The sequence below is a fragment of the Pogona vitticeps genome, chromosome 2 (genome assembly GCF_051106095.1).
Source record: "Pogona vitticeps strain Pit_001003342236 chromosome 2, PviZW2.1, whole genome shotgun sequence".
In the NCBI taxonomy this organism is placed as follows: domain Eukaryota; kingdom Metazoa; phylum Chordata; class Lepidosauria; order Squamata; family Agamidae; genus Pogona; species Pogona vitticeps.
Window position 1 is genome coordinate 181,485,045 of NC_135784.1, and position 27,599 is coordinate 181,512,643.

Consider the following 27,599-nt stretch of genomic DNA (forward strand, 5'->3'; position numbering starts at 1 on the left):
GGGTGCCGCCGCCCTCGACTCCCCCCCCTCCGCCCCGCTCTCCCGTCGGTCTGGCTCCCCTTCGCGGTCCTGGACACCCTCCACCCGCGGACCGGCGGCTCCAGCCCAGCAGCGGCGATGGTGAGCAGCGGCGGGCGAGCGAGCCTGGGCGAGCGGCGTCTTTTCCCGAGCCCGGCGGCGGAGCCCGTTGCCCGGCGCAGGACGGAGCCCGCCGGTAGGGGGCGGCGCGGGAGCCTCCGGGAAGGCGCTGAGCGCCGCGTCCCTTGGGGCTCCCGGGGCCACGCCGAGGGGCTGAGCGGGCGAGGAAGGGGGGAGGACGCCGCCGGGGAGGGGGGTAGTCCGCAGGCGGGCCACCCAGGTCGGAGGCGAGGGTGGGAAGGGCACCAGGGCGCTTTGAAGGCGGCTGAGTGCCGTCCCGTAGCGGACCCGTTACCCCCTTCTTCCCGAGATCAGGAGGATGGATTCCCCTCCCAGGCACGCTCCCTTCAACGTTAGGCTTGCTAAAGTGAGGACAGACCCTGTCGGGGGCAGTTCCGTCGGAAACCAGGATTAAAGGATGCCGAGTGTAAAGCGCGAACCTGCGGAGGTGCGCGGATAGACTGGAAACCAGCTGTCCCCACCGCGCTCCTGTGCTTTTTGCCTGGCCCGGCAGCGCAGGCAGAAATTTGACAGGTGCCTCCAGCTGCTTCTCTGGGCCGGAGAGGAGGTGGGTCGGTGGAACGACCTTCTCCTGCCGAGTCGCAGGCTGGCATGCAGAAGTTGAGCGGTGATGCCGTTCCCACCACGAGGTTGCCGTGGCGATCCTTTCTGCGTCCCTCCCGTCTTTTTTTGTTTGTTTGTTTGTTTGTTTTGTCTTTTGTCCCCTTAGCACGAAAAAGGCGGGATAGCGGCCGGGTGTCTTGACCTGGGAAGCCCTGGGAGCACCGCGGGCGGATTGCGGGGAGAGGCAGAAACAGAGTCCCGACGATTACTTTGCTTTTCCGAAACAGAGAATGTAAAACGAGCAAAAGAAAAGTGGTGATTCTAGAGCTAAAGGCCCCAGGAGACCGTCTGGCCTCTGTTTCTCGGACTTGGCGAATCCTTGCCAAGGGAGAGATTGTTTCAGGCAAAGTCCTTGGAGAAAGCTTGCTTCTTCCCCGAAGTGGGCCATCAGATAGAGGGCTGTGGCTGCCTCAGGCCACTGCTTTTGTTTTATTTTGATCCGTTTTTTTTGTGTGTTTTTTTTTTGAAGACATCAAACTGTGGTTCTTTTTTTAATTGCTATTTTTTATTCTTTGAAATATCTGTATACTTACTGTTTTTTCAGATTTTAAATATTGTCCTTTAATGATGTAAGACACCTTGGGCACTTTTTAAAGGGGGTAAAATATTTTAAATACATATTTATTGGATAGGCTCCAGATTGCAGTAATGACTACCTGAAGTCCCTTTTATTTCAAGGCAACTACTGGAAGCATGATTTCCCCAGCAACCAATACAGTGGCCAGCATATTACTGCTGATTTACACTAGCAGAAGGGAAATCATGCAATTCTTGGCGGCAAATTGCCACCCCTTAATGAGGTGCTGGTTGTGTCCTCCTGTGTGTGTTCTGGCTGTGCAACTGGCTGTGTGCCTAGAAATACATCCACCACCTCATTAACGAGCACCAACATGCTGCCAAGATTTATGTGATTTCCCTTCAGCAAGCACTGATCAGCAGTAGGATTCTGGCTGTTGTATTTTTAATTCCAGAGAGGAGAAAAGGTGCTTGTAGGCTTTCTTACCTGAGGTGCCAGGACAATTTGATTGGCCTCTGGTACTGTGCACCTTGAGGTGGGCTAGGCATTATTGCTTGACCTCTGGCAGCAAAATGTCCTAGGCTATTCTGTTAGCAATTAGGAAGGAACCAGTACATTCTTGTGGCTATCCGGAGTCTTTTTAAAAAAAAGTTGCCATATTCAGCCCAGAGGAGAGGATTGTGAAGCAAGGATGATCTGAGATTGTTTGCTACATCCTGCTTGATCTGAGATTTGACAAACCAGGATTCTTCCAGTGTAACTGAGGCCTGTTTGTTTCTTTGGGTTGCTTGCTTGCGCTGTCAGCCTGTGGTGAACATCACGGATAGGGTGGGTGTTGCTTTTGGACTCGAGAAAAGCTACCTGGTGTGCTGGCCGGGGTGGGGTGGGGGCTTCTGAAACCCAACCCCCTTAACTTTCTGACTCACTGGGGGGGGGGGAGCAGTGAGCGCTCAAGACAGCACCACCACCAGGGTAGATTCTTTGCTCTCTGAATTAGAAGGAAAGGTTGTCATTTAGGATTTTCCTCACCAGGCACCCTGAGCCAGTCCTGAGCAAAGCATGCTAAGATGGAGATAGGGACAGAGGTATCTAGGCAACCCCATGTTGGAAGCATTTCTTTGAATGTTTGCATCCATTGACTTATTTTCCCCTTCTCCCCCCCACCCATACATACACAGTACCACATCCTATCTGCCGCACCTTTTGGGTTTCTGCCTGAAGCCCAGCTTTGTATAGCTTGTTTGCAACCTCTGTCCCACCCACCAACTCCCAAGCAATGCCAGGCCAATAAAGGAATTGGCTCACACAGCCTATTGATGAGCAGCCCTCCGCTCCCTGGGCAACGCTAGTTGGCAACCTTTTACGAGGCCACACAGGCAACGGTCTCTGCATACTGCATAAACATTTGGATACAGGCTGACCTCTGTTTTGTTTTTCCTCACCCCCTGATGCCTCCCCAAATCTTTCTTTTGCTTCGCACTGCCTACAAGGGACAACCCATCCCTTCTTCCTTTCAGCCCCTCCCGCCCATCAGTGAAGCATTTCAGTACTGTTAAGGGGCTCTGTTTACCTTCCCAGTGGAGCTGATTTGTGGAGGGGAGCGAGAAGGGGAGGCTTCCTGCCCTACCTGGTGATGCAGACAGTTGAAGTATTGAGAGCAAAGCACACGCTGGGGGTGGCACAGAACCCCTATTGACCAGGCTCTGACGGCTGCCTCCCTGCAGCTGCGCATTGGCCGTCTTCTACTACTCCTGCTCGCCAGCCTTCCTTATGGATTCCTTCTCAAGAACCACGAGGATGATGACTTGTCTCTGGCAACGCCACAGCCCGTGGGAGACACCCCTGCCCGGAATGTGTCTGGCTGCCCATCCAATTGCACCTGCCCAGCAGAGGAAACGGTGGACTGCGGCGGTCTCGACTTACATGTTTTCCCCGGTAATCTCTCCGCAGGCATCCAGCATCTGTCACTGCAGGTGAGGAAGAAGAGAGGATGGACCGAGGGCTTGTCCCATCTGGGCGGGAGAGCCAGAGGAGAGCAGACCTGAAGGCAGGCAAGCCCTTTGCAGGGTGTTGCCTGTATTACCCCCTACCCCCAAATAACTTCTGATCCTTTGAGGCATCTTAAGAAGTGGTTCAGGGCTCTCCAAAGCAGTAGCCCTCTTCCGTTTGTTGTAGTGAAGGCATCAGAGAATCTTGTGGCACCCTAAGATTGCTGGACAGCTGGACCGCTTGATGGTTTAGGTATCTAGCAGTGGAGGTAGAGGTTGGGAGTTCGATTCCCCACTGTGCCTCCTTGACAGGACCTAGACCTGATGGTCCATAGGGTCCCTTTCCAGCTCCGCCATTCTAAGATCACATATTGAAGTTAACAAAGTTTATTTGGCATAAACGTTCAAGGATTGCAGCCCACGTCTTCAGACATTTTAGCATTTCTAAAGTTTTCCACTTTTCACCCCCAGTCCGTTGCATCTTTCTTTTTTATATTCTGCTGCTTCCATCACGGTCCTGTTGTAATTGTAGCTGTGTGCCATCCAGTTCCTTCTGACTTGCAGCAATGCTATGGTATCTGAGAGTTTTAAAAAATGGTTTTAAGATTGGCACCCCACACGGAGTTTCCATGGCTGAATGGGGATGTCAATCCAGGTCTCCCAAGCCTTGTCTGCCAGTTTGTCCACTCCACCCACACTTGTTCTTTCTGTACAGCTTGGGTCCACAAGCTCAAGGGCCACCTCTTCCCAATAGACATAGGGCTTTTTGGCTCTTAAGATCATCGGGGAGGCCTTCCTCTTCAGTCCCATTGTCAGTGCAGGAACGTTCGCTGTGGGCCAGAGAGAGGGCCTTCTCTGTGACTGCTCCCAGGTTATGGGAGGCTCTCCCTTGGGAGGTTAGCTTGGACCCTCCCTTTAATCCTTCCACCGACAGCTGAAGACCCACTTCTTCAAGCAGACTTATAACAATTATAACTGAGTCCCTGAATGCTGGGGTTTGTTTTTTTAAGTTAAGCTTGTTTTTAGAGTTTTCAATGTTTTTAATCATTTTTATTGTTTTCTGTTTATGTTTAATTTTGTTTCAATGTATATTTTACTGTGTTTTTAATTCTTTTTCTTTAACATTGTGACCGCCTTGCGTCCCCTTATTGAGAGCATGCCATCCATCCATCCATCCATCCATCCATCCATCCATCCATCCATCCATCCATCCATCCATCCATCCATCCATCCATACATACATACATACATACATACATACATACATACATACATTATGGCTGCTTTTAATACTACTTACCTTTCTGTAAAAGTTTGTATGTCAGCCTTCGATTCTGTGTTAGGAGTCAATTTAATAGGGAACAAAATACATATGTAAGTGTTGGTTTTTCTTCTGCAGAATAACCAGTTGCGTGAGCTGCCATACAATGAATTGTCTCGACTGTCCAGACTGAGAACCCTGAATCTCCACAACAACCACATCACCTCAGAGGGTGAGCAGAACCCAGGAAGCAGGCTATGCCCTGGCATTTGGAAGGTGTGCCAGCCCCTCCCTCCCTGACCCCCGCATTCACATGGGTTGGCCTAAGTTTCCTTGAATCTTTATGGGCAGATGACTGGGTGGAGGAGAAAGAAGCTAAGATCAGCTTTTGGGCTTTTGCTCACCCTGCTTGTACCGAATAAAAAGGGATGAATTCCTCAAATGACAATAGATGAACCTTCACTGCAGTTTGGAAGGAGTCCTTCTTGCTCCACATTAAACACCAGTTCATTGTCCAACCACTTTTTCACATACGGTCTTGGTCTTTGTCACTTGACTATTCAGGTGAGGGTCTCTTTCAATAACCACAGGAATAAATGTATTTTCTTCAATAATCTTCCCTTATTTTCTCCCTCCTCCCTCACTGCCACTAACCTTTAGTGGCCCCTATGTGTATCTGTTTCACCCTTCACTTACAACACCCCTCACATAGCCAACCCTACAGTATGCAGTTTTAGTAAAATAACAGTGTCCAAAGGATGTCTCTTATTCCTAGGTTTTACATTCATTGAGCACAATTCTTCACTCTCTTTCTATTGCTCCCTCAAATTCCTGGTTCTTTCATTAAAAGACATCTTCCACTGCAATCTCTCTGCCCCCAGATTTCTCCAAAAACCTAACCAACACTCCACTCCCCTAGTTTATCCCAGCCAGTCAGAGCAGTCTTTACCAACATGCCATGATCCTCATTACACCCTCTCTCACCATATCCTTAGCGAACCAATGCATTTCAAAGCCGTTCCACGGGTACATAATATATTTAAACATACCCAAGCATCACACTCCTCACCTCCGGTTCAGAAGTGCATTTGACTGAGCAGGAGACTGCAAGCCATCTGTGGCTGCTTCTTTGGCATTGGGAAGAAGGGATTAGTGGTAGATAGAAGCTCTGCATGTGGGGCAGGAAAGGGGGCCAAACAAGGGGCTTGGCAAGAATCCTCCAAAGCAGATTTTGTTCTGTAATGTATTCCATTTTAAAGGTCTCCCAGATGAAGCCTTTGAGTCTCTGCAGTCACTTCAGTACATCTACCTGGCAAACAACAAGGTGAGTGTGTTTAAGGTTGCAAAGAAGAGGCTGGGCTGGCTTTTCTTTGTTTTCAGAGGCTTTGAAAAGCAAATCACTGGACCAATTAAATTTTGACAGGGGTGGGGGGGCAGCTGTATTGTCCCGGCAGTGCAGGCAAAAAAGCAGTTCCCATCAGCCCCAGCCAGCCCAGGCAATGGTCCGGGAATGTGGAAGTTGCAGTACAGTGTGCCGTCTGGTGTCGGAAGGCGTTTAGAAGATGTTCCTTACTTAATAACTGATTCCTCCTATTCCCAGGAAAAGACAATAGATATCTTTACATCATTTAATTATCAAAACACATTCAGGGTCAACTATATATTTAAACCAAGGGATGGGAAACAAGGGACCTTTCAGATGTCATTGGGACAACCATTTCCATGGCATTCGTCGGGTTGATGGGAGTTGCATCCAACAAGAGCTAGAGGGCCATAAGCTGTCCACCTGGCTCAAGGCAGAGATGGGCCCTCCAGGTTTAGTTGAATTTCAAATCCCAGAAGCTCCAGCCAGCCTGGCTAGTGGTAAGGGATTCTGGGAAATGTAGTCTAAGACACCTCTAGCGCCAAAGGTTCACCACCTTGCCTTAAAAGGGAGGTCATTCCATTACTTCAAGTTATGCTTCTAAACAAATGGGGCTTATAGTTCACAGTTATTGTTGATACAGAACTGAGGGGGCAAGGCAGTCATTTTGCTTCAATTAATATAATAAGGCATTTGTAGCACAGGCACTATAGTAATTGAGACACGGGTAGGTGTGCAGAAGGTATTTTTTTCTGTTCAGAATAATTCCCAATCCACTGTATAAAGCCAGTGATATCTGTGCTGGCCCCTCACAGTGGTGAAAAACTGGCAAGGGATGACTCAAAGTTAAACAGGATGCCTGGCTTCATTTTGTATAGTTTTTTTTTCCTATTGACAATATCTGGAGAGCACCAATGTGTATCAGATTTATACAGGAAGAGGGTTTAATCAGATTAGTAATAGTTAAAGCATGACCAATCTGTTTGAAGTGATCTTAAATAAACATGTAAGAAGTGTATGAAATGTATAGAGAAGAACTGTGATCACTCAAAATATGAGTAACAGATGAGAAATACATTACATTTTTTCTTTTCATCCTTTCTCCATGGAGCACAGGGTGTCATCCCTAAAAGCTCCCTTCCCACCATCTCAGTTGTATGATCTCAACAGCCACCCTGAGAGGTGAAAACAGAGGATGAATCAGAGAATGGAAAAGTTACATTTACATCAGATTTTTGAATCAGAGGATGAAAAACTACATTTTTGGACCACAACTCATTGAAGCTCACATTAGCATGTGATTATGGTTATGGGATTCTGAAAAATGCTGCCTAAAAAAGTAACTTTCCCAGACTCTACTCTTGCCAGTTTCACATTCTCAGCTTTTCCTTGCTAATTTAACATAGAGTTAAGCTAGGCAACAAATTAAGGTTGCCTTCTGCAAACACCAATATAGGGAGATTTGGCTGTGTCCCCCTTCTGCCAGTCCAAGCATTGTTGAAGACCACGAAGAGGCATCAGAGCTCATGGCTGCTCCAGCTTTTCTTCAACTTGGCTTGCTCTACATTGGAAGATTGGCCCCAGGTTTTTAATGTTAGGTATGGAAGTCTCCTATGTTCAGATAAAGTAGGGTTGTACAACATTTCAGCTTCCTTGTTAGTTTGGGAATAGCTTAACCAGCTGTTTTTGGATTGTACCACTTCAGACTCCAGGCAAGGGTTCCCTTGGTGGAAGAAGACTCAACCACACTCTCCCCCCCAAACCAAAAACAAAACTTTCTATTAAAAAGTGGGCATATTATTGAAGTGGGAGTGAGCCCAGCCTTCTCTTTATATGCTGGTTTTCTAGGTATAGGATTTTGTTCGTTTTGTGTTTGTTGGTTGGTAAGGAGCATTCCATTTTGTGAATCCGGTACCTATAATTTGAGGTGGCATCAGAGTAACAGATTTGTTGCTTTGTCTGCTTTATGAAATGACTATTCTGTTATTATGTTTCTATTTCTAAATAGAAGATGTAGGGATAGCTGTGTTGGCCATCAGAAAAATTCTGAAATTTGTGTTGTGGTAATAATTTTAGTAAGTCATTCAAAATGATACATGTAACCTTTAAACCTTTTTACATTTCTTCATCAGGCACACGGCTTTAAAATCAATTCCTCTCCATCTTTCCTTCCTTGCCTACGTCTAGTAACCTCATAACGGATGTTTGCTTTTAAAAAGTATTAGCACAGTACATATTGTGGAAGCTTTCTGTATGGATAATGAGTGGCATTGTATAATTCAGCCACTAGATGGTATTGAACGTGGTTGTTTCCCAGGATGATCAGGAGCAGAAGCAGCTGTCCTATATTGAATCACGCCATTGATTCATCTAATGATAATAATTGTGTGTCATCAAGTCAATTTGGTGACTCTTGCCAGGGTTTCCAAGATACAAGTTACTCAGAAGTGGTTTACCATTGCCTTCTTCCCTGGGATGGTGGAGCTTGCCCAAGGCTACATGGGATGGCACTATTCTATTCTATTCTATTCTATTCTATTCTATTCTATTCTATTCTATTCTATTCTATTCTATTCTATTTATTTATTTATTTATTTATTTATTTATTTATTTATTTATTTAATATCCCGCCTATCTAATCAATTAAGACCACTCTAGGCGGCTACACCTAGGAGGCACAGTGGGGAATCAAACTCCCAACCAATACCAACTAGCAGCAGCTCTCTAAGATTTCAGATGGAATTCTTTTGCTAGCCCTGCCTGGAGATCTCCTGGTGTACTCCCATCTAGGTGTTAACCAGGCTCGACCCTGCTGAGCTCGTTCAAGATGGTATGGCACCAATTAGGCATTCTCTTCTGTTGCTGTTGTGCAGAGACACAATGGAATCCTTGTTTAGCTTCCTGCCTGCTGGGTCCAATTGATTTTCAGTGATACTTTTTCTAAATCTAGAGTTTGGTATTCTACCCTGTACAGAGGTTTACCATGAAAGCTATGGCCCACTCAGGTTCAATTAGCATAGTCACTTTTCTTGTTCATATTCAAGCAGAAGTTAGCAGAAAGCAGGCTGGTACGTAGGTATTGGAAGATCTCTGGACCCTTTCCGGCTACAAAGATTTTCAGCTTTCAGTTGCTGAACAAAAGTAACCACAAACTGACACACAAACTTTTTCTCCAAATTATACTGCTGAAATGAAGGTGAAGAGAAGCTTAGAGTAACCAGGAGTGGGGTTTTTTGGACAGAAGAATTTTGAGCTCCATTCAGCCCAGGTACTTAAAATAACTTCCAAATCCCAGAGTTCACATTCTTTAATTCAAAGTGTATGTTGTTGTTTTTGTTGCCCCAGGGATCTCACCATTATATTTTCACACACACATACACACACACACACACGAGCCTACCAGCTTGTAGTCTGCAGACCCATGAACTAAAGTATAATAGAATAATGAAAACCAGCTTCTAAAGACAACTTTTTTAAAACTCACAGTAAGTGCCCTTAAAATACACAGTTATGCATTTTCACCTTAAATCTAGCCCAGAGTGGGCAAATAGACTATATTGTCCACTTCCACAGGAAACCACGTTCCACCTGATGCATCCCAAAATGGCTTGCCAGTCCTTGTGCTGTAACATATTTGACAGCTTTTGTTTCTGAACAGAGAGGGAAAACTGAGGACAGCTTGACACTTCCTGTGTGGTTCTCCTTTCAGCTGACGGTGGCGCCACAGTTCCTCCCCAGCACCCTGCGCATTGTGGACCTTGCTGCCAACCGCCTGAGTCACATCTACCCACTCACCTTTGGGCAAAAGCCTGGCCTCAGGTAAGGCCAGAACAGAGGATGAATCCCCTCTGCAGATTTTCTGTGACAGCAAGTATGCTCGGAGGGCAGGGACCTGATCAGGGAGGAAAAGGCATTTTCCTCCCTTACCAGGGAAGGATACCAGCCCTGGGGACACCAGTTGGAATAAAGGATGTTCATTACTAGCTTTATTACAGAGGCCAGGATCACTGTTCTGGAGATAGAGGGAGAGAGACAGTCCACTTCCTACAAGGCCTCCAGCCTAAATTCATGTGGCAAGGAGGGGAGAAACCCTCCTTGTCACATGAAGAGTACTGTCCTCTGAAGATGCCGGCCACAGAGACTGCCGAAACTTTAGGAAAAACAACCTTCATAACACGGCCAAAGAGCCCAAAAAACTCACAACAACCAAAGAAGAAACCATTTGGAGCTGGTTTAGAGATACTGTGCTGGTGACTTTGCACTCCTAATTGATCCTCTGCCTCCCTCCTCCCTCTGCACAGGTCTGTTTATATGCACAACAACCTGGTGAACAACACAGGCCTACCCTTTGATGCCTTCAATGGCTCTGATGCTGTCACCACCCTCATCTTCTCCAGCAACCGGCTTACCTACGTGCCCCAGAATTTGCCCCGTGCCATCTTCCGCCTCCACCTACAGGTTGGCAACTGAGATTCTCCATCTGGATGGTAGAGAAACATGTTGCAAAAATGTAAAAAGCCCATAGGCCTGCAGTAAACTGGACAGCTGTAAAGCAATTAAATAAAGGCCAGGAGACTTTGTCTTTAGGAAAAAACAAAACAAAACAAAAAAACAAAAAAAAATCTATGACAAGTGGGCAACCTGTGTTCCCTCAGGTGGTGCTAGACTGTGAATCCCAGCAGTTCAAGCCAGTAGTATAGTCAGTTATGAGAGCTGATGGCCATTATACTATAACAACACCTGGGAGGGTCACAAGGTGCCCACCCTGGCGTAAATAACAGAATACAGCCAGGCAGGGACAACAGGAAGGCTGGGAACCTACATCAGAGGCTTTAGATCCAATTTTCAAAAGTTCTGTGGTAAATCCAATTTTCAAAAGTTCTGCAAGCTGGACAACTAGAATGTATTTACAAAGGCACTAAAGTGTATTTTAACTGAAAAGTTTTCATTTCTATTGGGGCCGTGCCATTTGGATTTTTTCGGGGTGGGGGAGTTGCAGTCCAAGAACACCTGAGTTTTCTGAGGTTGGGAAAAGCATGGTCTAGCATGCTGTTAAGCTCCACATTCCTACCAAGATTCCTCTGGCCTTAAACTACCCTGTTTCCCTGAAAATAAGACCTAATCTGAAAATAAGCCCTAGTATGATTTTTCAGGATGCTCATAATATAAGCCCTACCCCCAAAATAAGCCCCAGTTAAGTGAAACCCCGCCCTCCACCATTGGGCAGCTACCAGAAGAAGACGGCATGACTGTATTTGAATAAATGTAGATTGTTGTAACTAAAAAAATTAAAACATCCCCTGAAAATAAGCTCTAATGTGATTTTTGGAGCAAAAATTAATATAAGACCCTGTCATATCTTCGGGGAAACACAGTAGTTCTGGCCTCACCAGAATGTGACGCCTAAGTTGACAAGTTAATGGGAAGACTAATGGCCCCCTCCACTTTCTAGACTGGAGGGGAGCAAGACTGGAGAGGCTCGCCCTTGACCGTAAGGCTCCACTTTGCAGAATAACCACATCTCCCGTATCCCCAAAGGAGCCTTGAGCAGCCAGTGGCGCCTCCGAGAGCTCTACCTGCAGAGCAATAACCTGACCAACGATGGCCTTGATTCCTCCACCTTCAGGTAACTACAGGGAAAGGTGGGGCTCTCCTGGGGGGGGCTGGATCTGGGGGCCAGAGCTCAACAGGGGTTCATACGGACTGGGGGGGGAGAGAGTTAAAAGATCCCCCCCAAAACCCAGGATCTTGCTTCAGCAGCTTCCCTAATGGGCAGCGTTTGCCTCTCCACAGCAGACTGAAGAACCTGGAGTATCTGGATCTTTCTAACAATAACTTGACACAAGTGCCAGGTGGCCTCCCTGCGAATATTGTCATCCTACACCTGGGCCGAAACCACCTGAACACGTTGCCCTCTGAACGCCTGAGCCGCGTGCGGAGCCTGCAATACCTCCTCCTTCAGGGGAACACCTTGACCGCCACAGGGGTGCATCCCGAGGCCTTCTCCCGCCTGCGCTCCCTGCACACCCTCCACTTGTACAACAACCGCCTGGAACGCGTCCCGCCTGGACTCCCGCGGAGGGTCCGCTCCCTGATGCTGCTCCACAACCAGATTGCACAGATAGGGCTGCATGACTTTGCAGCCACCTACGCCTTGGTTGAGCTCAACCTCAGTTACAACCGGCTTTACAGTGCCCACATCCATCGCCTGGCCTTCCGCAAACTGAAGCGCCTGGAGATCCTGGACCTCTCGGGCAACCAGCTCACCCTTGTGCCCGCGGGGCTGCCCTCCAGCCTTCAGGTCCTCAATCTGCAGAAGAACCAGCTCAACTCCCTTTCTCCAGAACTGCTGGTCAACCTCACCGTGCTTAAGGAGCTGCACCTGGCGCACAACCGCCTGCGGATCAGCAGCATTTCCCCTGGCACTTGGCAGGAGTTGCACGGACTGAAGGTGAGGTTGAGGGAGGGCTAACAGGCTCCTTCCTTTGCATATTCGGCAAGCAGGTAACAAGGTGGGGAGAGAACAGAACGTAGAAACCATAACTCCCAGTGGACCTCCTGGCTTGGGGGTTTTGGGAAATGTAGTTCAAAAGGAATGTGTCTATGAAGTAGGCTGCCATCTACAAAAGCCTTCACCATATAAAACCTCTGGGTCTTTTATGGTGCCACAACACGGTTGCTGCAATTTGAAAAAGCAGTTTTTTCAAGCTCCAGGAAGAGAACACTAGAGTGAACTTGCTCCCACGGTGTGGGTGTGACAGAAAGGGTCCCATTCCTAAACTGGGAATGGAGGGAATATCCAGTGGAAACCAAGATTCATCTTACAGTACTTAAAAATGCCACTTGAATGTGTATTTTCTCACTCCCTTGATATTAGCCTTGCTCAAGTGAGAAAAGGTACATGTTTCAGTGTAAAATGCCATTGCAGCTGGAGATTAGTACCTCTCATGGGTCTAAACCAGTGGTGTCGAACTGTGGCCCTCCAGATGTTCTTGGACTTCAACTCCCAGAAGCCTTCACCACCACCTCTGCTGGCCAGGATTTCTGGGAGTTGAAGGCCAAGAACATCTGGAGGGCCACAGTTCGACACCACTGGTCTAAACCTATGTTATGAAAGGACATAGCCTACCAAATTGTTTTTCTGCACTGGCTCTTTTCTTGCTAAAGTCATGCCAGGCAGGCTCATTTCAGTGGGACTGTGGAGGGACAGCCTGATGGATGTCCTATTGTCATTATACTTCTGCCCCCTACCACTTCAGGGGCAGCCTCTGCCTAACCTGTCATGCCCAAATCTGGAAACCGAGGCAGCTGCCCCCTTCTTCTCAAATGTCTTCTGGGATTTGCTTTCCCAGCTCCTGGATCTGAGCTACAACGAGCTGTCCTACGTTCCACCAGATCTGCCGGAATCTCTAGAAAATCTCTACCTACAGCACAACAGGATTGTGGTCATTATGGCTGAAGCCTTCCTCACGACACCCAACATCCAAGTCATCACACTCAGGTGATGGAGGGCATAAGGGGCTGCACCTGGAGGTGGGGCAGATGCTATGATGTGCTCATAGAGGAGGTGGGGTTACAGGCAACCTGTGTGCATTGGGTTTTCCCTCTTCAAAAGACCTGTGAATGGATCTTATTGCTGTTGCCTGTATTTTAAAGATGAAATGTAGCAAATGCTACCCCAGTGCTCTTTGCAATAGGATTTTCTGGGCTTTGCACTTAAAAAAATTAGAGATCTGCCTGGAAGCAGTCCAGAATTTGCACCTAGAAACAACCAACGCTAGTTCTTGCATACATTACAAATACGAATGGAAGCAATTATTATTTTAACGACAAGGATGAGCCACCAAGCCAATTCTGACTTACAGTGACTTTCCCCAGGGTTTTCAAGGTACAGAGTGTGCCGGAGTGGTTTGCCCAACCTTTATTTTGGACAGGAGGTGCCTTGGGACTCTGCAGCAGGCGGGCTCTTCTCCCAGTGGCAAAATGGGGGACTGAACTTCTGACCCCTGGCTCGACAGCTAGCTATTTCAATTCATTAAGCTATCCGGACAGCAGTTACATTTTAGTTTACATCATTTATTCTGCAAGTTTGTGCCATTTATTCTATTCTAGTTTTATTATTCTCGAGAAGGGCCAAGACCTTATTATACAAGGCACTAAAACTCATCATCTGACCTGTGACAATCTGACTGCTTTTCCTAGGGAATTTACAGGAAGCAAAAGATAATTCATTTGAGGATACATACAGGAATATCACTATAATTACTGAACGCACATATTTGGTTTCTCCAGCCCATCTCAGGTAGCTTGACACAAGACACAAAGCTCTTCCATTTAAGGGCCAAACCACACGGGGAGCTCCTGTTTATGTAAATTGTACCCCAATTTGTTTTTTTGTTTTACAAACTGAAGTTGCCAAGCCTGTGAACTAAAGTGGCAGAGAAATTTAGGGGAAGGGATAGTGGCACTTCTTATCACCTTCTGCTTTTTCCTATTCAAGAACATATATATTTCAAGCATGTTTTATTATCCTCTGTCAGGTAATGTCCAAGTGGATGGCAATACATCCCACCTCTAATCTTCTGCCTCCATCTACGTGTAAGTCCTTGACCCATGGATTTGTCACTGCAATGTGTGTGTTTAGTCGTTTAGTCGTGTCCGACTCTTCGTGACCCCATGGACCAGAGCACGCCAGGCCCTCCTGTCTTCTACTGCCTCCCGGAGTTGTGTCAGGTTCATGTTGGTTGCTTCGCAGACACTGTCCAGCCATCTCATCCTCGGTCGTCCCCTTCTCCTCTTGCCATCACACCTTCCTAACATCAAGGTTTTTTCCAAGGACTCTTTTCTTCTCATGAGATGGCCAAAGTACTGGAGCCTCAGCTTCAGGATCTGTCCTTCAAGTGAGCATTCAGGGTTGATTTCCTTTAGAACTGATAGGTTTGTTCTCCTTGCAGTCCAGGGGATTCTCAAGAGCCTCCTCCAGCACCACAATTCAAAGGCATCAATTCTTCGGCGGTCTGCTTTCTTTATGGTCCAGCTCTCACTTCCATACATCATGACAGGAAAAACCATAGCTTTGACTATTCGGACTTTTGTTGGCAAGGTGATGTCTCTGCTTTTCAAGATGCTGTCAAGATTTGTCATCGCTTTCCTCCCAAGAAGAAGGCGCCTTTTAATTTCAGGGCTGCTGTCTCCATCTGCAGTGATCATGGAGCCCAGGAAGATAAAATTTGACACTGCCTCCATATCTTCCCCTTCTATTTCCCAGGAGGTGATGGGACCAGTGGCCATGATCTTAGTTTTTTTGATGTTGAGTTTCAGACCGTTTTTTGCACTCTCCTCTTTCACTCTCATTACAAGGTTCTTTAATTCCTCCTCACTTTCTGCCATCAGAGTGGTATCATCTGCATATCGGAGGTTGTTGATATTTCTTCCGGCAATCTTAATTCCGGCTTGGGTTTCTTCCAGTCCAGCCTTCCGCATGATGTATTCTGCATATAAGTTAAATAAGCAGGGGGACAATATACAGCCTTGTCGTACTCCTTTCCCAATTTTGAACCACTCAGTTGTTCCATGACCAGTTCTAACTGTTGCTTCCTGTCCCACATATAGGTTTCTCAGGAGACAGATAAAGTGGTCAGGCACTCCCATTTCTTTAAGAACTTGCCATAGTTTGCTGTGGTCCACACAGTCAAAGGCTTTCGCATAGTCAATGAAGCAGAAGTAGATATTTTTCTGGAACTCTCTGGCTTTCTCCATAATCCAGTGCAAGTTAGCAATTTGGTCTCGAGTTCCTCTGCCTCTTCGGAATCCAGCTTGTACTTCTGGGAGTTCTCGGTCCACATACTGCTGAAGCCTACCTTGGAGGATTTTGAGCATAACCTTGCTAGCATGCGAAATGAGTGCAATTGTACGGTAGTTGGAGCATTCTTTGGCACTGCCTTTCTTTGGGATTGGGATGTAGACTGATCTTTTCCAATCCTCTGGCCACTGTTGAGTTTTCCAAACTTGCTGGCATATTGAATGTAGCACCTTAACAGCATCATCTTTCAAGATTTTAAATAGTTCAACTGGAATGCCATCACCTCCACTGGCCTTGTTGTTAGCCAGGCTTTCTAAGGCCCACTTGACTTCACTCTCCAGGATGTCTGGCTCAAGGTCAGCAACTACATTGTCTGGGTTGTCCGGGATATCCAAATCTTTCTGATATAATTCCTCTGTGTATTCTTGCCACCTCGTCTTGACGTCTTCTGCTTCTGTTAGGTCCTTCCCATTTTTGTCTTTTATCATGTTCATCTTTGCGCAAAATGTTCCTCTAATATGTCCAATTTTCCTGAACAGATCTCTGGTCTTTCCTTTTCTGTTATCTTCCTCTATTTCTTTGCATTGTTCATTTAAGAAGGCCCTCTTGTCTCTCCTTGCTATTCTTTGGAAGTCTGCATTCAAGTTTCTGTAACTTTCCCTATCTCCCTTGCATTTTGCTTCCCTTCTCCTCTCTGCTGTTTCTAAGGCCTCGTTGGACAGCCACTTTGCTTTCTTGCATTTCCTTTTCTTTGGGATGGTTTTCGTTGCTGCCTCCTGGACAATGTTACGAGCCTCTATCCAGAGTTCTTCAGGCACTCTGTCCAACAAATCGAGTTCCTTAAATCTGTTCTTTACTTCCACTGTGTATTCATAAGGGATTTGGTTTAGATTATACCTGAGTGGCCCAGTGGTTTTTCCTAATCTCTTCAGTCTAAGCTTGAATTTTGCTATGAGAAGCTGATGATCAGAACCGCAGTCAGCTCCAGGTCTTGTTTTTGCTGACTGTATAGAGCTTCTCCATCTTTGGCTGCAGAGAATATAATCAATCTGATTTCGATGTTGTCACTGCAAAATGGGGCTTATTCTTAAGTCACGACCAAACCAAAACCAAGCTGTTCAACCAAATTTTCAGAACTGCATTTTCAGATCCACTAAGCTATAATCTAGTTTGGGAATCTACACAGAACAAGATCAATATCCAACAAGTATATACACATTTCAATGAATGGCCAACATTTGGTAAATGTTAACATTCACATGTGAATGTGGCAATTTTTGCAAGAAGTTGTGAAAAACATGGCTCTTCCATCAGGCTGTCCCTGAGCATTAAGTTTTTGAGATCTCAGCCTCCCTTTTGCCATCCTTTTTACCACCCTTTCATTATTTTTACCATCTTCATAGCCATCTGTTTTAATTTATCCTGCTGGTTATCATATTCATTTGAGTGTATGTATCATTTTATCTTTCTCATGTTTTGATATTGTGTTGTTTATCTTGTTGTTAGCCACCCAGAGTGGCCTGGTTGCCAGAGGGTGCAGGGTATAAATCCAATAAATAAAATTTTTTTAAAAAATTCCTGTCTCAAATCTGCGAGGTGCATGAGGAAAAAAAAAAACCCTCAGACACCTCTCAGATTTCAGACAGGAAAAAAAAATTCACAGAACTTTTGTTACCATACATGGCAAAATTCCTGGGTGTATTGACCCAGCCACAGAGTCAGACAATACAGTTTCACCAAGAAAACTGTGGAGGAAATGATACACATACCAAAAAGCTACTCCACTAAGGAAGAATTTTTTTATGACAGCATTTACTTCTGTCCTACTATCGTAGCACCATTGAGTGTCCTAACCTATGGCATTCTGGCATGGTTTGGGAGTAGCTCTATAGCGGACAAAAAAGCTCTACAGAGAACCATTAAAATTGCCCAGAATATCATTGGGCTCCAGCTACCAACCCTGGATGACATCTTCTCATCCCGCTGTCTGAGAAAGTCACACAGCATCCTGAGAGACTCTTCCCATCCTGCTTATAACTTTTTTGAACTGTTACCATCTGGCAGAAGATATAGAACAATTAAGACTCGGACCACACATTTTCTAAATAGTTTTTATCCCAGAGCTATAATTGCAATTAATAATGAGCTTAAAGACCACCAGTACTGAATAATTAGTTGGACTGTGTTACTTGGCCTGCGGTGTAGATGTTTGTATTTTTAGTGGGGGACTTTTAGTGGGTGGGGAGTGTTTGGGGAATTTTATGTGTGTGCATGTGTCTGGTCTCTGGGTGTCTGTGAATTTCATTGTATGGGTATACTGTGTAGATACTTACAATGACAATTTAAAAAATTATTATTAAATTATTAAGAATGGTCAAATAGTGGTTGAAATCCTGTTGCTTAGCATAATGAAATTAAGCCACATAAGAGTAGGCCCACTGGATCACTACGGATTTAGTGGGCAATTCCTTTAAGTAACGAAACCCTTACTGGCTTAAGTTCTATTGATTCAAATGGGTCTAACTCTAGTTGTGACTTTACACTAAAGTAGGTCACACCTAGACTAGACCCATTTGAATCAATGGAACTTGCAGAGGAGTTGACCCCGCACATCCCCACAGATTCAGTGGGTCTACTCTAGTGCAAATTACTATGCTAAACAATAGGATTCCAGCCAGGGAATTATTGTTTAGCTGACCTTCTAACTTGGAGATGACAGCTGTGGAAGGAAACCCATAAAATAATACCAGCAGTAAAAAGCACCAGCAGCTACCTCTGTCTGTAAGGAGATATAACATTGGGGATACTAGAAACCAGGATACCTAAACTGCTGGTAAAGTTAAACAAAGTGGCATGAAATTATAAATGTGATCCGAAAATGATTCCCAAGATGTTAAATACATAAGAACTGTTTGAGGAGGATCAATGCATGAATAGTCTACCTTTTTTTATATATAAAAAAGGGTCTTCAGCTATAACCAGATCTTGAATGTTTTGAAGGGCAAAGATTTCTCTGCAACTTTTTCTCTGCAACTTACCTTTGAACTCATAAGCAAGTTCAAACATATTTATGAGTAATATGGCCTTTCTCATCAGATTACTCATAAACATGCTCAATCTCACCCATAAACTCAAACATAGGTTGCAGAAAAAAAATAATGACACATCTTAGAAATCTTCTCCCTACAACAACTGTATTTTCAATATCACTAAAGATAGTCTACAATTTCTAAACTCTCTTTGAAAGTCAGAGACCGTCTGGTTCCAGAGTTCGATCAATCAGAAGGTAAGTAAATATTTGAGGATTTTTGTAAAAAAAAATAACCAAAATTATATAACTGGTGGTGGTAACAATCATTCAAGATTGTGTTAATTCAAGAGTGTCTTCATTTGGAAAACCACCTATAGAGCTTGACTTGATCATAGGTTTGGTTGGGTAGCCCCTGGGGGGGGGGGTCAGGCATTCTATTTCCCATTGAGGCTCCCAGCAGAAGAATCAGATCATACCGCCCAGACCCAGAACACTCCCCCCCAGAAGAAGGAAATGGTTAGCCACTTTGGAGGGAACCAGGGAAGAGGTCACTGTAAGTTGGAATCAATTTGTCAGCATATTATCATCACTGCTATTAATAAGTCATAATTTTCTCATACAAGACCGAATGTGTCATGTTGTTTTAAACTTACTAACGTTGCTTTGTACTATATTACTATTTCTTTTTAGCAAGAAAACATTAAAAAAAAAAAAAACCTGAGCCTACGGCAGTTCTACCCAAATGAAGAGTATATTATGCTCAAACTCTGATAGAGAAGTTTGCTCTCTTTTCAAAGCAGCATTTGATTTCAGGAAGACCTGAATATGCCAAATTTTTGCCCTGCTTAGCTCCTGCTGGTAAAAAAGTAGAAAGTCTGTTTTGAGAGAACTCTGAACTAAGGCATTATTTGCTAGGTCATCAATCTGGGCACTGACCAAATAAAAATGTTATTGCACTAAGATAAAACTAGCTAAGAAGTCCCCTAGGTGGCCAGGAGAGATTCTAAGGCTATGCCATCCAACAAACACTTTATTCTTAAGTAAATCCTCCCTAAGGATTATTTCCTAATAAATATGCAGAGAACTGTGTTGTGATATAATCAAGTTTCTGATTCTTTTGAACTACACCCATCACCTGGAGCGGCATCAAAGGTTCAGGACTTCAGTAAAAATAATTTTTTTTAAAAAGTAGACGACTCAGATGTCTGCAGATCGGCAGTTGCCCCATTTTACAAACAAATTGCTCTTTGTTTTCCAGAGCCAACCGTTTATTGGCAGCCAATGTGTCCGAAGCAGCCTTTGCAGACCTGAAATGGCTAGAAGTAGTGGATACAACAGGGAATCCGGAGCCCATCAACATCTCTCTGCTGCAAGCGAGACGCTGGATCCCCACTCAGACGGGCACCTAGGGAAGCAGCCCGGAGAAGGTGAAGCTTTGGAACCTTTAGGTTTCCACAAAGCAAATCATTCTAGTTCCCAGCATTTGTGAATGTCACAAGGTCAAGGCCAGACACCATAGCCAGCCCAAGGCATTTTGCTACCTGAGCAGGGCAGCAGACGGAAATCCTGACAGGCTTAAGTCCCACGAGCATTTCTCTTCCTCTCTGCTAGGCAGGCAACTAACAATGGGCTGCCATTTCATGACTTAAAATCTGCCCCATGCTAGGGCTGGCCTCAGTGATGACCTTGAAGTGGCTTTTGGACTCCAGCCGTTGGGACAGATTACCAAACGGAGCCCCTTCCAAACTCACTTTCCCACACAAAAAGAGACTTCATATATTTGGACAAATCTGTTACCAGTGCCGACATTGGGAAGTGTTTCGGGGTACCTTAATGATCTCTCTGTGGGAAACACCCTCTATTCCCTATCACAAACCATTCTTTACTACTCTAAAGCAGAGATGGGAAATCTCTTGAGGTCCAGAGGCTTCACATGTCCATCCTTAGATGTGCTGGGGGGGGGGGGGAGAACCACATATTCTCTGGTGTGTCACCCTCTCCCCACCACTTGTTCTTACAAAAATATGAAAAAGCTCCCATACACCTTCCACTAGCCAAATGTTTTTGAAAACATTAAAAATAGGGGGTGCTAGGAGGCCCCCTAAAAACATGTCAAATTCCTCCTCTGTAAATAAAAGGGATTTTTTTGTGCTAATAATTTTTAAAATAGGGGTGTGGCTGTTCTGTGGGACGTGAGAGATGGCAGGAGGCGGGTCTATCTGCAAAATAGGGTGAGGTTTGGAAGGCCTGCCGTTGTGGCACATGTGGGATCGTTGCTGCTAGAAAGATCCTCATTCTCTGTCCCAGATTCTTGCTTCTCTTCTCAATGCAATCTGACTGGGAATCATCTCATTCTTGCGCTGTTCTTCTCCCGGCACGTTAATTATCTGAAAGCCACATGATGTTTTCCAGCATCTCCCGAAGCATTCCAGTGGTAACTGAAGAAAGACGTCAGGGGGGTTAAGGGGATAGTTTTGAAAACTGGGAACTAGAGTTCAAAGATCTCTACTGATCTTGCTGCACTTCTGGTAACTCAGGAGGGGGGGACAATCTACTAGCGGACAATAGGCAGAATGAATGGTTGCAGTGGGAGGCAGGGAGACTATAGTTTTCTCCCTCAGTATTACAGAAAATACGGGTTTATCAATGGGGCCTCTGAGCTAGCCTTTTAAAAACATCTCAGGGGTTCACCATATCATTTTGCAGTCTGAAGCGGCTGCTTCAGCAAAAACATCTCTAGTCACGAAAGGGCAGAAAGCCACCACTATTGTTTTTTGGCAGTCTGGCTGCCAGGGAAGGGGGGGGGGAAGTATCAGATTTTCTGCCTTACGCACCAGAATAGCTTGGCTGACAAAGCATGTTGAGGTGGTGGCACACTGTTATTTGCTGCTGGGCCCAGGCAGCAAAATGGACTGGATCAGCCCAATCTTTCTCACTCAACGTGACTCAAGTCCACATTCCTTTGCTACCCCTTATTTAGGGATCCTATACCACTGCCTCAGAGAAAGGCAGACCCTGGGAAAGTGACCATGACATTCTGGGAGCTCTAGTCCAGAAAAGCTAACTTTTCTGATGTTCTAGATCAGGGGTCTCCAAACTTTTTACAGAGGACCACACTCCTGCCCCCGCACTCTCCCCCACATGCATGCGCACACACGCCTGCACTCTAGCCTGCACACACACACACACACCTCCCCCCGCATGGATTCCCCTCTCCACATGCATCCCTGCCCCCCCGCATGCCCACAGGCGGATGCCTGCACCACCGCCTCTCCGCCTTGCTCCTCCATGTATGCACACATGAGCTGAAGGCAACGGGACAAACAAAATGGCAACGCACACACCGAATGTGACCTGCGGGCCGTAGTTTGGAGACCCCCTGCTCTAGATGTAGGAAAGGATATATTTATGAGCCACACCTAAACCACCACAGCAAGACCTCTGGATACCAGGGAACCAAATAGACTTACTCTGGGAGCCTCTCCTGTGCTTGTGCCACATCCCAGTTTTTAGCAATATCAGGCCATGCTGATTGAGCTTCTTTCTTCTCCCTCAGATCATCCTCCTAGGCTTGCTCTGCAACCAAACCACTTCCCTTGGGCTTCTCAACCAAGATGGCCCCCGCCTGCCAGTCAGCCAAGATTGTTCCCTGCCGGCAGCTTTCTGAGGGATTTGACCAGCTCCTGAGTCTGCTCTCCCAGCTGCACGATGCAGACCCACTAGAGCATGCTCTATCTGCTTTCCAAGGGAATAAGTCTCACCTGAAAGCTTCCAGCAGGAAAGAGACAAGATATTCAGAACTGTTTTTTTTTAAAAAGAAAACTGCTTCAGTTATCGTTGCTACCGGACTGTCATCTCCAGCTGATTTGTGCCGAGTCTGGGCTTTGCCAACTGTATTAATGGAACCGAAGTGTCCAGAGGGACAGTGAAGGCGACTTACATGCAGCTATCCACCGCTTTCCTCATCTACCAAGGACATGGAGCACCTAGCAGAACCCTTGAACACCGTTCAGACACCCACAATCCTCCTAGAGTAGGTCTGGTAACGAGAATTACTGCCTAACCTATTAAAAAAAAGGGAACTTTGCTACTACTGTCCCTTAGAAGAAATGCTGTACGTATTTGTTTCCTGTGTGTCAAGCCACATGGTTCATCTATTCACAGCATCTGTTCCCCTGTACATCAGTGTTCTTCCTGTCAAGACAATACAAGCCTCAGATTGCTAGCAGTGACCAAGAGGGACACAAACCTGGATTTCTGTTGGTGCTTAAACTACCTCCAGGAATTAAGTCCTCCACCACCACCACTACCCACACACTTTGTACTGGCCTGGAAATCAGACAGCAGGAGTTTCTGGGACAGATGTTAATGTTAACCCGCAAACATGCTAGCAGAGAAAATCATTTTTAAAAAAGTTTCAAGCGTTTCCTCAATGTTTTGCCAAGAGCTGGTTTCCAAACAGGACTGATATTCTGCGGAAAAGGGCTCAAATTAGAAACTTTCATCATTAGCACTAAACTATTAAAACCTCACCACCACACACAAACAAAACCCAGTATAATCATTTGTAAAGGGTTTGTTCAGGGTTTTAAAATATATTTTGATCCATTCCTTTTTTTAAAAAAAAGTCTATTTTTTTAAAAAATATGAGATTTAGGAATGAATTCGGACAGAAACTCTGGTAAGACCTGTACTCTTCAGACACTATGTGGAACCAGCTAGCACAAAGGGGGAAAAGGATCAAATGCTCCGTCTAGACGAGCCCCCAGTTTCTTTACAAGAGAGAAGATGGAATGAATGGAGCCTAAGGTGCTCACAGTCACACAGAGCTACTGTGAAGTCTTTGAATGTTGCAGTTAGACAAAGGTTGGAATGGATGTCAGACGCCATGTTAAGAGATGAGAGACTAAATTTAAGCTCACTGCAAAAGCGTGGTTTTCTATGCAGAAATACCAGACACCTCACCTTAGCTAAAAACCATCAGGCTCACAAGAGGAGCAAGGAAGAAAAATCCAGACCATGACAGATTGCAGCAACACCAAAGAACTATTCTTCTGGACCAGTAATTACTCCTTAATGCATCAAACCAGTGCCTTCTGACAGTTCCTGCCTTATTTGTGAGTGTTAGGAGAAGATACACACTTCAACAAAGATCAGAAGGATTACTTGCAAGATTCTGCAGGAATGACATCTTGAGTCGACCCATGAACACAAAGCCAAACAGAAGGAGGTTTAACAACAAGCTTTTTTATTCGGGGTACAAGAATCAATATGTGTCTTTCTTTTAGCCAACCCCCATTATATATTTGTCACCCTAAAGATAAAATAAAGCCATAACACAAGTCAGATTCACAGCCTATGCTTTTAATAATTGGCTTTCAAGGCCTCTGGCTGAGCAACAACCTAGGAGGCAGGCACTTGTACAGAAATATGATTTCCCGAAAAACCCAAGAGAGGATTGTGAAAATAGCCAGGGAAGACAGGCAGTGCAGAACATGTTTCCCTTTTATCATCTCACTATCGAGAGACGAGGAGAAATTCAATTTTGGTTTCGAAAGGTACATCGGTGGGGACAGGGAAAATAGTCCCGGATCTGACCCACATTTAATCCATCCTGAGCAACAGCAACAACCCTGAGTTAATTTCTTACATTTAAAAATGCCAACTATAGGAAACAGGATTTCAATTAAGAGGATCTCCTTTCCAGCTGCCAGAAGGGAACCCGTTTCTGCAAGCCAACCCTTATAACAAACCCATAGGCTAAAGCAGAGATGGTCAATATACATGCCCGGCAGGAAGCCCCCAAAATTTCTGTAAGTGCTGATCCCCTTGTCAACATGTAATTCAGTGGTAGCCGACATAAACACATGTTTCCAGTGCATAACAAAGGTACTCTCTGTCTCCATCCATCTTGTGTCAAAGTGAAAGTAGGGGTGCTGAGTTCCCAACATGATGTCAAGTTTTGACCATAGGATGGCATGGAGTGGGCCCCAAACCTAGCAAAGTTACCCACCTCTGGATTACAGCACCACGCTTTCCCTGGAAAATAAACTGAGCAAAGAAAATAAACTGAGCAGCACATCACAGAAGGACAAACAGTTGACGGAGCTGAGAGACTTCCATTAACACAGGCATCTGATATTAATCCAGAAGCCAGATTCTTCCAAGAATTGGCAAGCAAGACTTTCACAGACACTGACCATGCATAAGCAATGAGCTCCTTAGCTCTCAGAGGAAGAAACATAAATAAGGTCAAATAAGCAGAGCCCAGAAAGGCATGTGCAAAGTGCCTGGTGCAAAGGATGAGAAGGGTAAAAGGAGTGTAAGAGGACTCATGAGCTCAATGCATACTACGGGCTGAGGGCTATAGTAGTGTTTTTAAAGGAGGTGAGTTCCTCAATAAGTCATCTCAGCTGGTATTTCCCACCTTTGGGTGCAAGACAACAATATACTAGGCCTGTCTACAGTACAAGTTAAAACAACTGTGGATCTGTTAAGCCAACAAAGCCATGGAAAAGGAATTTAGGGAACTATAGTTTCATCATGGGAGTAGGTATCCTCAGCATCCTGGCAAAACTATATAGGGGATAACCCACTGGAACTAAAACAGTTTCAAACTGGTTTAATTTGTAATGTGGACACCCCCAGTCCTTGAGCTTGATGAGCAGAGAAAGGGGTTCCCTTCTTTGTTCACCAATGCCCAGCAGCCTGGCTCAGCTGAGAAATAATCAAGCGGTTCATTAAGATCTCAGAGGAGGCCAGGCTTGGACAGAAGCTCAAGGCAAGGTGATTGTCCCAATCAGATTGTCTCTTCACCTGGCAAAATCTCATGGCTTGCCATAATGTTGAGGAACAATGGGGACCTCCACTCATTAGGTATACTGAAGGCTACAAAGAGCCCTCTGTCCAGAAGAGAGCCACCCTGCAGAACTCCTAGTTCATCAGCAAACAGTCACCCCACCCAGCCTGCTCTCCCCACCCTTCTCTACCAACAAAGAGGAGAAGAAAGCGCATGAGCAGGCAGCAGCTTGGCAGAGCGATTCTGGAGTTTCCTGGCACCTTCATCCACTTCTTCCTTCATTTGCGGAACTTCTGCAGCTGGAAGACAAAACAGGCAGCCTGCTCAGTGCTTCTATCACTGCTGGGCTTTCCAAATTGAAGGGAGACATAAGAATGGGTTTCTTCTGCACCTGCCAGAACATTGTGGGACCTTTTAGAGGTGGCAGGAGTCCCACCCACCAGACTCGGCATGTAAGCCTCAGTTTCCCTCAGTCTCATGTCCACTGCAAGATAGGCAAGAAAGGTAGAGGAAGTGGAAGGATTGAATGAGCTCAGAGATTACAAGTGGAAGAACCACAGTTATAGGCAAGCGCAAGCAACCTTGTTCTACTCTTTTTGGTCTTCATGACTCAAACTAATGGCTCATGGATGGAGGATGGATGGAGGATACCACTGGAGCAAGAAGGACAACAGGGCTCAAGATGCATTTCCTTTACATCTCACATGTAAGCTAACTGTGTCAGAGACAGCTGAGTCCATATAGTCATGGGATCCTCTGAAACAGGCTATCAATATAGCTGCAGACAAGACTCAATGACTACACCTAGACAGTGAACATCTGAAAATTCTCAAGTTGAGTCTGTGCAAGTTCCATGTACTCAGGGTTTTCCCCCTCAAACAGAGGGGGGAAACCCTGAGTACATGCTCGAGGCCTGATTCTCCAGGCTAAGAAAGGTATAGTAAGAGCAACCATATGGTCTCTTGTGTAGTCTTTGATTGTCAAGAGAACTGGTAAATTGGGAGCTTTCGAAACTGCTGAGCTGACACCAGCAGGAGGGGTGCCAACCACACTTGCCTGCACCACCAAGGTCACAACCGGGACGCCACTGCCATTGTCTTGTCCTCTCTACATGATCACTTTGAGTATAAGAGGAAATGGGGAGGAGAATGGGCCAATGAGCCAGAGAAACTAAGGGGAGACATATTACTGTGTGATACACAACATAGCAACCCATGTTGAGTAAGACAGTTTGCATGGAAGACCTCTGACAGTAAAGTGCATGCCCAGTGTTAAGATGGAGGATTTTAACCATGCATGTCTCCAAATTGTTATTACACCAGCTGGTGTTTTAGCAGCACAATCTGCAGAGTGGCAAGCAGTGGTGATTTGCTGACCAGATAACTTACTTCGCTCTGTTTGGAAAATGAGGCCTATATTTCTTTGATCTTTTGGCAGGTTGTTAAGAAGAGGGATAGCCTTTTCCCTCCTAATAGGTTTCCACATAGGTTTCAAAACTGAACATCTTGAACAGCGCAGCAAGTGAACAAAATATGTTTCCCCAATGCATCTACTTTTCTGCCTTCTTTCTCAGTTGGTACAGAATGAAGTTTGCTTGTAGATTTCCCTGGGCTGCCTCCACTGTAACTGAGTTGGAGCAGGGTATTTCAAGGCTCGCCGGCTAGCTCAGTGAGTTTTAGAATTTTAGGATGGGCAACCACTGAAACTGAGGGGATTGGTGCTGACCTTGCACCTGTCTGACCTCAGACAGCTGGTGTCAAAAAGACTGATACTGCAGTATCATGGAAAGCGCTGACAAAACAGCAACAGGCTGAAGGAGGAGGTTGAGATGCTCTGAAAAGAGTCAAGGAGGGAGGTGGTCATTTACCAATTGCAATGGGTTTAAAAGGCTAGTGCCTGGCCACAAAAAGAAAACTGCTTCTTCCCAAATCAAAGCCCTGAATCTGGTATCTTGGTTCTTTCTACTCCGTTGGCAAAACGGAACAGGGAATGACAGACACAGTGCTACGGGTTAGTGTTCCACCAAAACCCACAAGTGTAACTTAGAAGGTTTTCAAAGCCTCTGCATTGGGTGCT

General features: G+C 45.5%; 2 protein-coding genes across 6 annotated transcripts in view; one reads left to right on the forward strand and one right to left on the reverse strand.

Annotated features, from left to right (window-relative positions):
• Window positions 1-24,072, forward strand: PODNL1 (podocan like 1). 3 transcript variants are annotated; one of them, XM_072991523.2, is made up of 11 exons: window positions 1-120; window positions 3,004-3,252; window positions 4,667-4,760; window positions 5,788-5,852; window positions 9,601-9,710; window positions 10,193-10,349; window positions 11,402-11,517; window positions 11,685-12,342; window positions 13,244-13,392; window positions 19,983-20,151; window positions 22,281-24,072. In XM_072991523.2, the coding sequence occupies exons 1-10, from the start codon at window positions 118-120 to the stop codon at window positions 20,131-20,133; spliced, it is 1,752 nt and encodes a 583-aa protein (XP_072847624.2). In that variant the 5' UTR covers window positions 1-117; the 3' UTR covers window positions 20,134-20,151; window positions 22,281-24,072. The 3 variants fall into 3 exon arrangements, with proteins under 3 accessions (XP_072847624.2, XP_072847626.2, XP_072847627.1); XM_072991525.2 differs by lacking the exon at window positions 13,244-13,392; XM_072991526.2 differs by lacking the exon at window positions 1-120 and having other exon boundaries at window positions 3,198-3,252; window positions 4,667-4,804.
• The window catches only part of CC2D1A (coiled-coil and C2 domain containing 1A), a 57,451-nt gene continuing 53,803 nt past the window's right edge, over window positions 23,952-27,599 (reverse strand). For 2 of the 3 annotated variants that reach the window (XM_072991522.2, XM_072991521.2), the window contains exon 30: window positions 23,952-25,822. In XM_072991522.2, the coding sequence (XP_072847623.2) occupies window positions 25,802-25,822 (21 nt within the window). In that variant the 3' untranslated portion in view covers window positions 23,952-25,801. The remainder of the gene's footprint in view (window positions 25,823-27,599) is intronic. The other variant, XR_013542310.1, reaches the window with a different exon arrangement.

Bases quoted from the DNA above. Each gene is read 5' to 3' on its own strand.
- PODNL1 (XM_072991523.2), top strand. The intron at 4,761-5,787 runs GTGAGCAGAACC...TCCATTTTAAAG, and splicing joins CAACCACATCACCTCAGAGG to GTCTCCCAGATGAAGCCTTT. The intron at 13,393-19,982 runs GTGATGGAGGGC...TTTGTTTTCCAG, and splicing joins ATCCAAGTCATCACACTCAG to AGCCAACCGTTTATTGGCAG.